Source organism: Syngnathoides biaculeatus, chromosome 15, assembly GCF_019802595.1.
Source record: "Syngnathoides biaculeatus isolate LvHL_M chromosome 15, ASM1980259v1, whole genome shotgun sequence".
Classification (NCBI taxonomy): domain Eukaryota; kingdom Metazoa; phylum Chordata; class Actinopteri; order Syngnathiformes; family Syngnathidae; genus Syngnathoides; species Syngnathoides biaculeatus.
The window spans coordinates 21,711,377-21,727,057 of NC_084654.1; the positions used below are offsets into that span (position 1 = coordinate 21,711,377).

At 42.0% G+C, this 15,681-nt stretch overlaps 2 protein-coding genes across 3 annotated transcripts in view; both read right to left on the minus strand.

The window, feature by feature from the left end:
• Positions 1-204: 204 nt before the first annotated feature.
• dcaf5 (ddb1 and cul4 associated factor 5) lies at positions 205-10,262 on the minus strand. Its single transcript, XM_061844136.1, has 9 exons — positions 9,531-10,262; positions 8,621-8,764; positions 8,510-8,546; positions 8,301-8,440; positions 7,129-7,258; positions 6,228-6,441; positions 4,374-4,440; positions 4,165-4,286; positions 205-2,383 (listed from the first exon to the last, which is right to left on the minus strand). The coding sequence occupies exons 1-9, from the start codon at positions 9,736-9,738 to the stop codon at positions 1,262-1,264; spliced, it is 2,184 nt and encodes a 727-aa protein (XP_061700120.1). The 5' UTR covers positions 9,739-10,262; the 3' UTR covers positions 205-1,261.
• A 2,033-nt stretch (positions 10,263-12,295) lies between these two features.
• pacs2 (phosphofurin acidic cluster sorting protein 2) overlaps positions 12,296-15,681 on the minus strand; it is a 36,762-nt gene continuing 33,376 nt past the window's right edge. For both annotated transcript variants that reach the window (XM_061844434.1, XM_061844433.1), the window contains 3 exons: positions 15,434-15,660; positions 15,255-15,368; positions 12,296-13,975 (listed from right to left, as the gene is read on the minus strand). In XM_061844434.1, the coding sequence (XP_061700418.1) occupies positions 13,854-13,975; positions 15,255-15,368; positions 15,434-15,660 (463 nt within the window). In that variant the 3' untranslated portion in view covers positions 12,296-13,853. The remainder of the gene's footprint in view (positions 13,976-15,254; positions 15,369-15,433; positions 15,661-15,681) is intronic.

The following is a 15,681-nucleotide window of genomic DNA, read 5'->3' on the forward strand; positions in this document are numbered from 1 at the left end:
TGCCAGGAAGATGCAGGAAAAAAAAGGAAGGAAGAAAGTATGGAAGGCAGGAAAAAAAAAGTTGGAGTGAGGGAATGAAGAATGATGTAAGGATGCAAAAAAAATGAAAAAAGAAGGAAGGAGGTCAGGAGGGAAAAAGAACGCCGTGAAACGAACATTTTCCTACGATCCAATCGTGGCGGCGCTGAAGGAAGAGTTTAGCGCTGGAGAACAAGACAAAACTTTATTGACAGAAAACATGTCTGCTTTGTAACGATCGAAACGCGACGCCGCTCGTCATCTCCCCCCGGCGCAAAGAAATCCAAAGAAAGGAAAACAAACATCCGAACAGAACGCGTACGCGCGACGTCAAACACTTGAAAGAAAATGGCGAGTCACTTTGCGTGCCGTGTCCACATCAACGACTTCACTTCCTGTCTTTTGGAGGATGGGGGGGTGGGGTCACATGACCACCAAAGCGATAAAAATAGTACTGATAACGAAATGCGCGTGTCTGGAATCATTCACTCATTCCCTACTACCCGATCAGAGGAATTTGTACTGGACTTCGGCGCCATCTGGTGGTATCTAAGCGCAGAAGTGAGTTGAGGAGCTTCATTTAATCAGAAATCTTGTGGCATTTATAGACAACTGTAGTCGAGTAAAACTCTCGGCGAGGGGGTGCTTCAATAACTCAAAAAAGACCCAAAATGAAAGTAATTGCCTTCTTCTGATGGCATATCAGCGCTTAAGTGAGTTGAGGAACTTCGTTTTCACAAAAGTGGTCTTTTGTCACTATGTTGTGGCGGTAAAAATGATTAGATTTAGCAAAATATGTGGTTAATTGCTGCCTTCTGGTGGCATCTCAGCGCCAAAATCAGTTGAGGAGGTTCATTTTTTGACCCAAAAAACTCTTTTGGCACCATTTTATGGCATTCATAGTTAATTGCACAAAAGTTAGATTATTTTTTAAAAAAACATTGATTATTACTTAAAAGATGTAACAAGGTGGTGCGAAAGCAGTTCTTTCGTCGAAAGCAAACTCCTCAACTGTCAACATATTTCCTTAGCACCAAGATGGCACAAATGTGTGTTAATCATACTTTTATCGCTTCGGCCTGAGCATAAAATTCCTATTCTTCTTCTTCTTCTTCTCCAAAAAAAAAAATTAAATTAGGTATTAAGGAATGAGCGAATAATTCCGCAACTTCACTTCCTGCCCCCTCCCGGTTCACACGACCTCCAAACTAATGAAAACAAAACCGAACTGAAAAAGCAGCAACTATGTTTTGAGCTTCTTCTCCGAGGAGCCGCACTCACCCTCTTCTGATCCCACGTGAGTCCGCTTCTGCGTGGGGACTTTTAGCCTCTCTCCCGTCCTTGTGTCCGCGACGCCGTCCCCGTCCTCCGGCAGTCCGGCGGCGGCTTCTCGGCGGCGCCCGTTCACGCCCGCCGCCTCCCCGTCGTCCGAGGCGGTCTCGGTCCTCCGGCGGTCTCCCGTCGCCGGCTGGCTCCCGTCCGCCTGACAGTCGAGCGGCATCACCGGGCTGCCGCACACCAAATCCGACAGGCTGAGACGTTGTTTCCCGCCGTCGCGTTCGGACTCCTCTCCGTCCGAGGACGTCAAGTCGTGGACGGAGATGGACGGGTAGCTGCACGGGTCCGCGGCGGAGAACAGGGCCTGCCCGGCGGAGTCGGCGTCGGGCCGCTCGCCGGCGCGCGACGCCGCTCGCATGCGTCGCCGCCTCGTCACGTTGCGCTGACGGACGGCGCTGCGTCGCTCCTCGTCGTCGCTGCTGGAGCTGGAGGCGCTGGCCGAGGAACTGGAGGCGCTGGCGGGAAACGACGGGGAGGTGGACGAGGGGATGGACATGGTGGTGTAGTCGCGCGGGCTCGGCGAGCGGGGGCGCGGCATCGGGTCCAGCCAGAACTCGCTGGAGTCGGAGTCGTCGTTCGCCAGGAAGCCCGACGGCGGGCGGCTGCTCAGCCTCGTGGAGCGCCCCTCGCCGTCCCCTCCGGAACTGGAATTACCAGAGTCGTCTCCTCCAACTCCGGCTCCCGCCGCGCTTTCGGTAGCCGCAGCCGCCGCCGCCGCCGCCCCTGCCGTGGTGGCGCGGGTCGCGCGGCGGCCGCGGGCGTGCAGCTGCATGATGGCGTCCTCGCTCAGGTCCGAATCCGAGTCCGAGCTCCAGCCCTCGATCTCGCGTCGCACCAGCGAATCGAAGAAGGCCATCATCCGCGGGTCCTCCTGGATGGATTGGCTGACGTAGTCGTGCGACAGGCCGCTGCCGCTGTTCAGCACCAGGCTGATGTACTCCTCGTGCGTGTACAGGCTGCGGCACTTGTCCTCCGCGCACCCGTCCAGATCGCCCAGACTGTCGGGCTGCTGGTAAGGACTCCACACCTGACGCACGCGCACAACAACAACAACAAAAAATCATTTGAACACAGCGCAGTAAAAAACGCATTACATTTCTTTTAGTGGCTTTCAAAAGGACGTGATATGCATCTTAAAACGCCTAAATAAATTGAATTACATTCATAAAAATATGGAGTCAAACTATTGTCAATTAAGTTTGTTAAAGAGAGCAACCCGTTTTCAAAATTTTGCCTGGTGATTATCTTGTAAAAAAAAATAAAATAACTACTCCATCTGTCCAATATTACAGATTTGTATAAAAATAAAAACGTCACTTAATTTGAACAAAGGAGTTTTCCACAAAATAATTGTTTTCTGTTTGAATGATTTCTTTATGTATTTATTTATTTTTGTTTACTGTCAAACCAACCGTAAAATAAAGACAGTTACACATCGTGTATTTAACCAAACCATACAAATAATTAACATAATAATTGCTAGCTTAACGGTAACAACATATATATTTCAACACAGATGGTCCAGAAACACAGAAATAAACTATAGTAACACTCACATATTAATATTTATCCTCTGCAAAATAAGTTATTTGCAAGTTGTATAGTGCCCCCTGGTGGTTAAATAAAGGTGACACAGCGGGAGGAGCACAATGCCAATTGAATTATACCGATGTACAAAGTGTTTAATTCTTTTAAATTCTACTTAATGAAATCTGTTTCTACAAAGAACAATACTGTAGAGTGCTATTTTTCTAGTTATAATAACTTTATTGTAGAAGAATTTGCTAGCTCAATGGTAACAACATAGATATTTCAACACAGATGGTCCAGAAACACAGAAAAAATATATGGTAATACTCACATACAAGTATTTATCCTCTAAACAAAAATCATTTCTGCAGCTTATTGAGCAGTTAGGACACTTTGTTCATATTCATGTGCATGTTGTTTGGTGCCCCCTGGTGGTTAAGAAAAGGTGACACACCGGGAGGAGCACAATGCCAATTCAATTATCATGATGTACAAAGTGTTTAATTATTTTAAATTCTTTTTATATCTGTTTCTACAAAGAATAATACTGTAGAGTGCTATTTTTCAAATTAAAAATCTTTTTCTTGTCACGTTGTCACGCAGAAATAATGGCATTCCTATTCATTTCAATGGACAAATATCATTTGAGATACGAGTACGTATTTTGATTTAAGAACATGGTCACAAAGCAACTAATATTCATATTTTAAGGCACTGTGTATGTGCGGATTTACATTCCAAGTTTGATAAGCATTCCCTCACCCCCATTATATACCCCAAAAAAGGAATGGAAAAAATGCCAAAACTGAAAAAACACATTAAAAAAAAATCTTCACATATTGTATGATTTTTAATGTTTTCCTTTTTTTTTTGCCCTTTTATGGTTAACATCCACCTTTACCCACCTTGATGACTTTTCTGTAGAGTTCTATTTTTCTAATAATTTTTTTTTTGTGTTTGTGTTTCATTAAGAGGCTGAAGCGGAAATGATGGCATTCCTATTCATTTCAATGGAGAAATATCATTTGAGATATGAGTATTTTTTATATAAGAGCATGGTCACATAGCAACTAATATTCAGATTTCAAGGCACTGTGTGTGTGCGTGGATTTACATTCCAAGTTTGATAAGCATCCCCATCCCCATTATGTACCCCAAAAAAGGAATAGAAAAAAATTGCAAAAACTGAAAAAAAACCTACCCAAAAAAAAAAAAAAAACCTTTACATACTATGATTTTTTTTTTTTCCTTTTATAGTTAACAACCACCTTTACCCACCTTGATGACTTTTTCCACACCGGACGAGCAGATCATGTAGGTGTGCGGGTTGAAGCGGACCTGGTTGACGATGGACCGGTGGCCCTTGAGAACCATGAAGGCTCCGTTCACTACGCGGCCTCCTGCACGACAAAAGCAACTCTAAAAGATCTCGTTTTTTTTTTTTTTTTCTTAATCCGGGCGCACAGACGCATTCACGAATCCCTCACCCGTTTCGGGGTCCGTGGGGATTTTCCACATGTAGAGGTTGAAGTCGTCCGAGCCGGACAGGATGTACTGAGGACACAGATAACGGAAGTGAGTCAGTTATTGAAATGAATTTTGGACAAAATTCAACACCACTAGAGTGGATCAACATTTTATTTGAAGGCCGGAGTGGGGAAAATTGATATTTTTTGTCTTTTGTAGGCTTCCCTTACTCTATTATTGCTGCATACGATTCAAATGTGGCGGAGGTTTATGTGAAGGCCGTCAGTCAACACGTGGGCGACGTCGGGTTTGAAAAGTAACAGGAAAAATCAATTTCTTCTTCACGGCGTATTTATCTTTGGGTCAAAACACAGTCAACATGTCGCATTCTGTCGAAACACTTCCAATTGACTTCTGGGTCGGATTCTCTGCGTGTCAAACATGGAATGCTGCAAAATATGAAGATGTATTATCCTGTTACTATTTTTTTCCTGATGTTAACTGTCTGTGTGGGTGTTTTGTCCCCCCCCCCCCCCTCCCTGAACCAGCAGGGAACGCCAATGAGCCTTAGCCCGATTTCCGGCAGGACACGATTCGTCGGGTCGTTTGGGGTGGCGCCGGGGGTGGCAGGCAAAGAAAAAAATAAAACGTCTGCATCAACAGCAAATGACAAAATAGTCTATCAACGTAACGGGAAAAGTAAAAATGGGCCCGATTCAAGCAATTTTAGTAAGAGCATTTTCGGTTTTATGAATTCCAATGGCACCATTGTACGGGTTCACTCCGGCAACAGCACTTAATTCAGGCCCAACAAACCAGCTGACTAAACGGGATGCAGAATATATCGAGAAAAATTTAAATAAATGATGGTAGGGGAATCAAACTAGATGCAACCAGCAGATAGCGCAATTAATTCAGGCCCAAAAACTTACCAAAACAGACTGCTGTAGTTATTATTCAGGAATAAAGGTTTGAAAAAAAATGTTCCGGATCCAAACAACACATGATTAAGTGACGAAGCCAAATGGATGACACGTTCGGAACCAACCAGCAGATGGCACAATTAATGCAGGCCCAACTAATTTACTGCCTGAATGAGCTCCTCTACATAGTGCATAAAAAAAAAAAAAATAAAAACTGAGACTGAATAAACTTGAACGGCCTCCTGTAAATATTGCAGAAAAAAAACAACATGAGACTGAACAAACCTGGGAAAATAAAAAAATTAAAAAAATATTTGGGAACAACCAAAACAGGCTGCTGGTGACATCACAACTAAATAAAAAACTATTTTGGAAAAAGATATTGGAAGTGGGCAGCACGGTGGATTCAGCTGGAAAGCAGTGGCCTCACAGTTCTAAGGTCCCGGGTTCAATACCGGACCTGCCTGTGTAGAGTTTGCATGTTCTCCCCGTGCCTGCGTGGTTTCCTCCCACATTCCAAAAACATGCAACAATAATTGGACACTCTAAATTGCCCCGAGGTGTGATTGTGAGTGCGGCTGTTTGTCTCTATGAGCCTTGCGATTGGCTGGCGACCAATTCAGGGTGTGCCCCGCTTCCTGTCCGTTGACAGCTGGGATAGGCACCAGCACTGCCCGCAACACTTGTGAGGATAAGCAGCTAAGAAAATGGATGGATGTGTTCTCAGTGCCCTTTTTTAATGACAACAGCAAAAATGCAGGTGCAAATTCCGATGTTAATTATGGGGGAGGCTTTTATTTTTAGAATACTAAAATATTTTTTTTTTATAAAAACAACTTTCTACGAATGATAATTGATTGATATAAGGTATTTTAAATATTGATCGATTTAAAAAAAAAAAAAAAACAAACAAACAGTGCATTTCATTCAAACTCAAGCGCGCCCACCCACCTGATCACGGTCGCCGGCGAAGCAGCAACTCTTCATGGTGCAGGAGTTGAAGTAGCCTTGGTTGTCGAACTGGTAACTGGGCAGGCGCGAGTGCAGCTCGTAGAGGACGGGCGGCAGGCGGCGGCGCAGCGCCAGCAGCTGCGTGCCCGTGCTGTTGAAGCGCACGCTCATGGCGCTCTGCAGCGACATGCTGCCGCCGTAGCGCAGCAGCGTGCTGAGAACAACAAACATTAGGTGGGCGCTATTTCAAGAGGACGTACACAGTAATTCCTGGCCTACCGAGCGCACCTGGTTACAAGCCTTACCGAGTACATTTGTAAAGGAAATACTATTTGGTACATAAATACGCCGCAGCAGTGTAAAAGCCGAAAGTGCCCACATTGAAACACGAGATATTTACAAAGAAAGACGGTGCACAGAAAGAGTTTAATGCTAACCCTAGCGCCGCACTAAAGCTAGGATGGCATTTGCGCTAATGCTTGCGCTAACAGGACTGGTTAAAATAAAACTTACCAGTAAATACCGCTGAGACACGCCAGTAACACAGCAGCAACACGCTAGCACAGCGCTAACAGGGCCGGTAAAAGTCCCTTCCTTGACACATGTATTCCACCGGTCTCATTCTTACCTTTTCCGCTCGAGTGCCCCCTTCCGGTCGTTAGAAAAAATGCACACATCACTGAATAAACCCCAGGGTTGAAAGCGTGTGAAAAAAGTTGCGGCTTGTCGGCCGGAAATTATAGCAGTATCGTCTAAGATAAATGTTCAATGGTTGTATATAAATACACGTTACCATAAATTCAATATACACCAAAATAATTACAATTTAAACACTCTGCTGACTTTTTCTAACTTTCCAGGAGGTGCGGCTGATTTAAATATTCAGGCAAGGCATGCTGACCTGCGCGGCTTGCGAATGTCCCAGAGGCCGACCCCTTCCTTGGAGTTGGCGGTGGCCAGCAGTCGGGGCTCCACCGGGTTGAACATCACACTGTGGAAGGCCGACGGGTAGTTGGCCAGGCAGAAGGGTTCTGGAGACGGGCAAGAAATGACTTTAAAGCCCAAGTGTCTTCCCTATAAACATTCTAAAATCGACATTGAAATGAAAAATACATGTAACGCTATGGGACACACCCCTTCTGACACGGAAGCTCTTTTCAAAGAAGAGAACATCTCACAATCGAGTGAAGTGACCAGGGCAATAATACCCTGTCGTTTTGAGCCATATTTAGATGATATGCGGAACACTTCTAACTAACAACAGACTCCGAGAAAGTATGTATGAGCCAGTGCTCTTCCGCGAGGCACAGCTTCGGCAACGGCTCGTCCGCCCACCTACTATGGGACATGGAAGCTCTTTTCAAAGAAGAGAAAATCTCACATTCGAGTGAAGTGACCGGGTCAATATTAACCTATCGTTTCGAACAATATTTAAATGATACGCGGAACACTCCTAACTAACAACAGACTCCCAGACAGCGGACGAGGCACGGCTTCGGCGGCGACCTGTCCGAAGCAGTGTGCGGGGCTGACGGGTACATCCACACATTTAGCACCCTTGACTTACATACGCGCGTTACATTTTGAGAGGATTACGTACACCCCCAGCTATTTTACTTTTTTAGTAGCTGTATACACACATACCCCTCATTTGGAACCCACAAAGCTTTTGTCCTTTGCACCCGTGCAATCAATTTTTCACGACTCTCTTGGAAACTTATGAAGGACAAATCCATCCTCCCGAGTGTTGGAGCAATATCCAGCAATGCAACGAGCCGGAATTTTGGCTAACACAAAGGAACAACGAGCTACTTTCCTGCAGGTAAAACTAATAGAAACAAACGAGTCCGCTTGAGTGCGCTACCGCCCCGTACGTCACTTCCTGGTTCTTCTCGAAAACAAATCCCTCGAGAGGATTTTCATGGTGGGAGTGACAAAAAGCCATATATGTCAAAATCATGTTTTGTGGTGAATATCGGCTGCCGTTTTTTCATTAATAACAAATTATCCTTTAAAGGACATGCAATGTGCCTGACTGGCTAAACGGGCTTCGGCAGACAGAACAGGCGATACCTCCATGTGGAGGCTCTCGGGTGTCCCAGATGAGGACGCGGCCGTCGTCGGACGAGCTGGCGAAGACGTTGTCGTTCACGGGGCTGACCGAGAGGCTGTACACGGCGTCGATGTGCAGGAACACATTGAGCGTCTCCCGTCTAGAACAACAACAACAACAATCAATTGTTTTGTATTCTAATCACCGAAGAGGCTAAAATTTAAAGTACCTCTCCACGTCGTGAAGAATCACCTGCTCGTCGTTTCCTGTTCCGCAGCACAAAAACAGAAAAGTCAATGCCAAATCCACCTCACCATACCACGCCGCTGCCGTTATTTACCTCCAGAGAAAACCTTCTTGTTGCTGCTGTCAAAGGCGAGGCAGAAGATGTTGGACAGATGCTCTCCTTTCAGCTTGAGCGGTTTGGAGCGAGCGTGGAGCGCTTCTTCCATGTGCCACAGGAGGACCCGGCGGTCGTCTCCGCCTGCGGACACCAAGCGACAACTTGATGAGGCGACAGATTCGGAGAAGCCAGAAATGTTCCGTTTGTGGCCACGTTTAAGGAAATAGTTTGATGCTGTAGACTCCAAGATTGATGTGACTACTTTTGTTCACCCACAAATAACTTTGTTTTTTTTTTTTAAACACATCTCTAAGCATGAGTACTGTTGCTACCTCAGTAAATAACGTGGGCTTACTTCAGTTTGCAATGTTTTAGTTGTTCCTAAGAAGTTGAATCAGCACTTAGAATTCAACTAGATCTTTTCCTATATCACAAATATCTGTACTTTCTGTAAAGTACAGGGTGTGTAAACTTTTGCCACATCTGTTAGTAAAGTATGGAGTTCAACCACTGACTACTTTCGCCGCCTTTGTAAACAATGCAACAAAATTGACAAACACGGCAGTGCTGTCACGCTGCTAGGAGGCCCATAACGACTATTTTTAGCCACGTCAAAACACTATTTAGCAGGCTCAGTGGGCGGCTGCGTGAACACACTCCGGGGCGGCTTGAAGAGCTCCACCCGGCCTGGATGACACGCGGCCACCGCCCGAGGGCTTGTCAAGCAATATTTTGACGTTTGACGAAGCTAAATGGTCACATTTGAGAAAAGGGAGGGTGCTAACCCAACTAGCTACCTAGCTAGTTAGCTAGCTAACTACGAAGAACAGTACAGTACTGTAGTCTCTTTCCTTAGCTAGTTAGCTTAGCATGCTAACCGAATTAGCTCGGGGCAAGGGTTACCCACCGGACACCAGCCACTCGCCGCCGTTGTTGGAGAACTCGATGGCGTTGACGCAGCCGAAGTGTCCGAGCATGTCCTTCTTGTACAGGCTGGTGCAGCCGGCCAGCCTGCGCCGCTGGAACTCATCCTTCATCAGCGGCTGCCCCGTCAGCCCGCGGCGGGACAAAAAGCCTACCGACGAGCGCATACCGCAGCCCTTCAGCTCCTTCATGGCGACGGTGGTGCTGAGCCGACTACCGCAATCCGTGCTCGCTGGTCATCTGCCGACCCGACGAGTGACGCCCCTAGCCCGGCGCGGTGCTCATTGTTGTTGGGATGCCAGTCGGAGCGAGCGAATGCTTCCTAGTCCGGTCGCTGGAGCGGAGGACTCCCCCGTCCCTCTCGCTCGCTCGCTCGCTCCCTCCCTCCCTCCTTTGCTCTCCCTGCCCGCCTGCCAGTCCGTCGTCATCATCATTCAATACCTTTAATCATTTGACGAACATTATTTCATGCTTTTGTTCTTTCTATGAGTCGTTTTACTTCAAGGAGGTCATTACAAAAACTACCTTAGTGATGTAAAATTACTACACCAGACCACCATTACATTTATATATCGTATGTATACAGTACAGGTATTCACTATGACTATTTTATTATTGATTTATTATTGTTCATATAAACAAAATGTGTTGATTTATATGTTTTATTGGATCACTGAATTACTATTATTATCATTATTACTCACCCAAGTTTTTATTGAATCATTTCAGCTATTTTTTCTCAATTTTATTTTTTATTGTAATTTATTTTTTAAATTTTCTTTTTTTTAAAATTTCACTCATTGTAATACTTTTGATGTAGTCTTTCTGTTGAAATATTTTTTTAAATTCAATGTTTTTTGTTTAAGACTAATTTTATATACTATAAATATTTTAATCAATCAAATTTGGAAGTATTGTTCACAACACTTTCCTGTCTATGTAATTTAATTTCTAATTGTCCTTTAATCTTCCCTATTTTGTTTCACATTCTATTGTCTTGTTTGGCAATTTAACACATTTTCACGTGAAGGTCTTCACAGGAAAAGCAATAATTTGACGCAATAGCATGTTTTAGTGTGTGTATTAGTAGTAGTAGTATTACTCACCCAAGTTTTTATTGAATAATTTTTGCTATTTTATTCTGAAATAATTGCAATTGTTTTAAAATTTTCTTTGTCTTATTTTTCACTCATTGTCGTACTCTTGTTGTAGACTTTTTGTTGAAATACTTTTTTAATTCAATGTTTTTTGTTTAAGACTCATTTTATATACTATAAATATTTTAATCAATCAAATTTGGAAGTATTGTTCACAACACTTTCCTGTCTATGTAATTTAATTTCTAATTGTCCTTTAATCTTCCCTATTTTGTTTCACATTCTATTGTCTTGTTTGGCAATTTAACACATTTTCACGTGAAGGTCTTCACAGGAAAAGCAATAATTTGACGCAACAGCATGTTTTAGTGTGTGTATTAGTAGTAGTAGTATTACTCACCCAAGTTTTTATTGAATAATTTTTGCTATTTTATTCTCAAATAATTGCAATTGTTTTACAATTTTCTTTGTCTTATTTTTCACTCATTGTCGTACTCTTGTTGTAGACTTTTTGTTGAAATACTTTTTTAATTCAATGATTTTTGTTTAAGACTCATTTTATATACTATAAATATTTTAATCAATGAAATTTGGAGGTATTCGTCACAAAAATTCCCTGTATATGTAATTTAATTGTTGTTACTAATTTTCCTTTAATGTTCCCTATTTTTTTCCCATTATATTGTCTCAATTAGCAATTCAACACATTTTCACGTGAATGTTCTCATAGGAAAAGCAAAAACAGCACGTTTTAGTGTCTGTAGTAGTATTATTATTATTACTCACCCAAGTTTTTATTGAATCATTTTAGCAATTTTTTTCTCAAATAATTGCAATTCTTCAATTTTTATTTATTTTTTATTTTCTTTGTCTTATTTTTCACTCACTGTAGTACTCTTGATGTAGTCTTTTTGTTTAAATAACTTTTTAATTCAATGATTTTTGTTTAAGACTCATTTTATATATTCTGCAAATATTTTTCATCAACCAAATTTGGCGGTGTTGTTCACAACACTTCCCTGTATAGGTAATTTAATTATTGTTACCAACTTTCCTTTATTGTTCACTATTTTTTTCACATTCTATTGTCTTGTTTGGCAATTTAACACATTTTCACGAGAATGTTCTCACAGCAAAAGCAATAACTTGACGCAACAGCACGTTTTAGTATGTGTAGTAGTAGTTTTATTATTACTCACCTACATTTTTATTTAATCGTTTTAGCTATTTTTTCTCTCAATTTTTTTTATTTTCTTTGTCTTATTTTTCACTCATTGTAGTACTCTTGATGTAGTCTTTTTGTTGAAATATTTTTTAACTAAATTCTTTTTTTAAGACTCATTTTATATATTCTTCAAATATTTTTCATCAATCAAATTTGGCAGTGTTGTTCACAACACTTCCCTGCATATGTAATTTAATTATTGTTACTAATTTTCCCCATTTTCTTCCACATTCTATTGTCTTGTTTAGCAATTTAACACATTTTCACGTTCTTAGGAAAAGCAATAACTTGACGCAACAGCACATTGTAGTGTGTGTAGTAGTTTTATTACACACAGGTTCTGGGTATGACCGTGGTTTCCATTTAAGACAACAAAAATCGAATAAAAGCTCATGTTTGAAAAAAAAAAAAAAAAAAAAAGGGGGGGCTATATTTAGTGTTTTTAAACAACAGGAGTGCACATGCAGTGCATGTTTTTTGTCCTTGAAGTACAATCGGCGCTGGGACGTTTTGATCGGGAACTCGTTGAAGCAAATGTAGGCACTTATTGAGAATCTGGCGAACAATTATGCGGACGAACTGCTACGTCATCTGCGCCTCGTGTGCCTCGACGGTCCTCTCAAATGTGACACACACAATGGACAAACATTACAAAGTAGCTGCTGCGGTACATTTTACATCTATGAGATGATATCGATATAACGTGACGTACACACATTGTTGCGAGTCGCCAAATACCCGCCTTAAATATTGTACTTTGATGTGGTGGCTCACGTTGTGCTATGATTTGTTGTGTCCGGCTGTTTTGCTTTAAAGGAGGTATATTTTGCATTTTTCCTGCAATTTTAAACAGTTCACAGGTGGCACGACTGATCAATAATTAGAGATTATTGCTGTATATTTCTTGCCGTGGTGAGTCGTTCGTTCATTACAATCAGGGGTGTCAAACTCATTTTTCTCGCGGGCCGCATTGTTGTTCCGTTTTCCCTCAGAGGGGCCGTTATGACTGTGCAACAAAAATCTTTAATCATCTCATCATATATTACATCATCAATTTATGATCTAGTTTTGGAATCAGAAATCAAGGGTAATGTTTTTTTTTCCAACTATTCACGTTTGGTAATGCAAAGATGCTTGTAATATTTCAACTTTATGATACAAGACAATTTGAATTTTTTTACGAGAATCATGGAAATTGACACTCTAGATTGGGCTTCACGGGCCACGTAAAATCATGTGGGGGGCCAGATCTGGCCCCCCGGCCTTGAGCTTGACACCTGTGCATTACATCATCAATGGTGGATGCAGATTTTCACCAAATGAGCAAAATATACTTTTCAATATATGCAGCGGTGTTTCAGCTGTGTTACTAATTTTAATTTTTTTTAATTCTTTTTTTTTTTTTTTTTTGCTCAGGAACTTTGGAATAATTTATGTAAATTACCCCAATTTTGACATCAGCGTGGAAGATTAAAAAAAAAAAAAAACTGAATGGCATTGTCACAGACTTATTTTTAAAAATTGCCTGATAACTTAAGATTTAGCTGTTTGTTTGAATTTTCACATTTTGTGGGCGGGCAGTCACTCCACAATCCCGATTCCCCGCTACGGTATTTTTACACAAGCCGTTAAAAAGTCACATTTTCGTAATATGTCCCCTTCTTGTGATATCTGCTGTTGCACTTGTCATCCAACATTTCCCGGCTTAAAAATACGTTCAAAATGTATCCTTTTCAAACCCTTTTTTTTTAAATATATATCCTCCCAATCCTGCTTTTTTGTGTGCGCGGTGTGCTTTTAGTACAACGGCGTCCATTTTGGACGCGAGATTAGCATTTAGCTTTACAATTAAGTGTCTAAAAAGAACAATAATGGAACAGATGAGGGGTGGAGGGGGTGTAACATAAAAATACGACACAGATGACGTAAATAAAGTCGGTTCAACGGGTTGGCACGAGAGGGAGGGAGAGGTGGGCGGAGCTTCTTAGTAGGAGGGGCCTTTGGCGTGGCCGAAGATGGCGATGGGGAAATGTTTGACGTGCGACGACCACTGCGCCGCCAGCTGGAAAAACTTGACGTCGTTCCACTCTACGCCGTCGATCGACACTACCAACGAAAGTGACGCAGGACCGCAAGAAATTATGTTGAAATTAATTCATATTTAAAATAGAATAAAATAAAACAGGGCCGATATGGGCCCCTTTAGTTAAAAACAAAATAAATGTAAATTAAATAACCCATAAAATCAAACACATCTGACTTAATTAAAAAAAACTGTACATTAAATAATCTTGATTACTTTTTAAACATTAAAATTGTGTAATAAATGTGTAAAATAGTAGTAATTGAGTAATAATACTGTAATTAAGTAATGTTACTCAAGTAGCCTTTTAATATAATAAATGATTGAATGTAGAATATAAAATATATAATAATATGACAATATGCTAAAGCAAATGGTGCTCGACCCTTAAAAAATATTTCTAATCCATCCATTTTCTTTGCCGCATATCCTCACAAGGGTGGCGGGGGGTGCTGGAGCCTATCCCAGCTATCAACGGGCAGGACTGATTGCCAGCCAATCGCAGAGCACATCGAGATAAAGGGAGGGCTGGGATTGAACCGGGGTCCTCAGAACTGTGAGGCCAACGCTTTACCAGCTGATCCACGGTCCCACCCCTTTAAAATAGAATTTAGTTCAATTCAGTTAAAATCAAAATAAATTTAAATTAAATAAGCCATAAAATGAAACACAGCTAGGTGAATAAAAAAAAATGTATATTAAATAATCTTGATGACATTACTTTTATAAACGTATTAAAATGATATAATGTGTAAAATAGCAGTACTTGAGTAATAATACTGTAATTGAATAATGCTGTACTAGTAGACTTTTAATAGAATAAATTATTGAATGTAGAATACAAAATATATAATATGACAATATAGAAATGTAAATGGTGCTCGACCCTTAAAAAATGTTTCCATAATCCATATCCTTTCAATACGATAAAAGAAGAAAGCACCCTAAGATAAAATAAAACACGTACTCTTCGATATAATAAAATAAAAAGGGGCTGGTGAAGTAGACTTAAAATGAAAATAAAACTAAGTAAAGCAGCTGTCATAAATGGGGTACATTTTTAAATAATATTCCATTTCATTTAGTGGGACAAATGAATTCGCACCCACAAAATAAAATCATCCCCGCGACCCTTGTGAGGATAAGCGGCTCAGCAAACAGATGGACGGAAAAAAAAATAATGCCTAAAGTGAAGTCATTTGAGTCACACTGTCCCAAATGATGCGAGAGTTGTCCTCGTGTTTTCCAACACCCTCCGAATTTCTACTGGTGTTTGACCGAACAACGCGCCCGTAATGTCACCTGTCAACATGGTGTGCTGGTGCTTGGCAGTGCAGATGAGGCGACTGATGCCCTCGATCACTTGACTCTTGGGCTCCACCTCCTTGTCTTTGCTCTTCTTTGGCAAGAACATCACTGCGACATCGCACCAATCTTTTAGATTTTGTTTTTTTGTTTTTATTTTTTTTGTTCGGTCTCACCCTTCTTGTTCTTCTCCTTGGTCACCACCGTCATGGACATGGCGGGCAGGGTACCGGGCTCGGCGCCCCCGGCGGGCAGCCGGCTGACCTGCAGCGAGCGGAAATTGCACTTGAGCGTATTCTTGGCGGCGGACGACGAGGACGAGTCCCGTTTCTCCAGGTCCTTCTTCCGGTCGGCCGCCCAGTAGTCCACCTGGAGCCCCATCAGCTCCGCCTGCCCCCCGGAACTGCGAAAAGAACGCAAGTGA

Excerpts from the sequence above, each read along its gene's own strand:
- dcaf5 (XM_061844136.1), bottom strand. The coding sequence starts at position 9,738 with ATGAAGGAGCTGAAGGGCTGCGGTATGCGCTCGTCGGTAGGCTTTTTG. Across the intron at positions 8,547-8,620 it reads CAAGAAGGTTTTCTCTGGAG|GAAACGACGAGCAGGTGATT; the intron begins GTAAATAACGGC and ends GCTGCGGAACAG. Across the intron at positions 4,287-4,373 it reads CCCCACGGACCCCGAAACGG|GAGGCCGCGTAGTGAACGGA; the intron begins GTGAGGGATTCG and ends TTTGTCGTGCAG.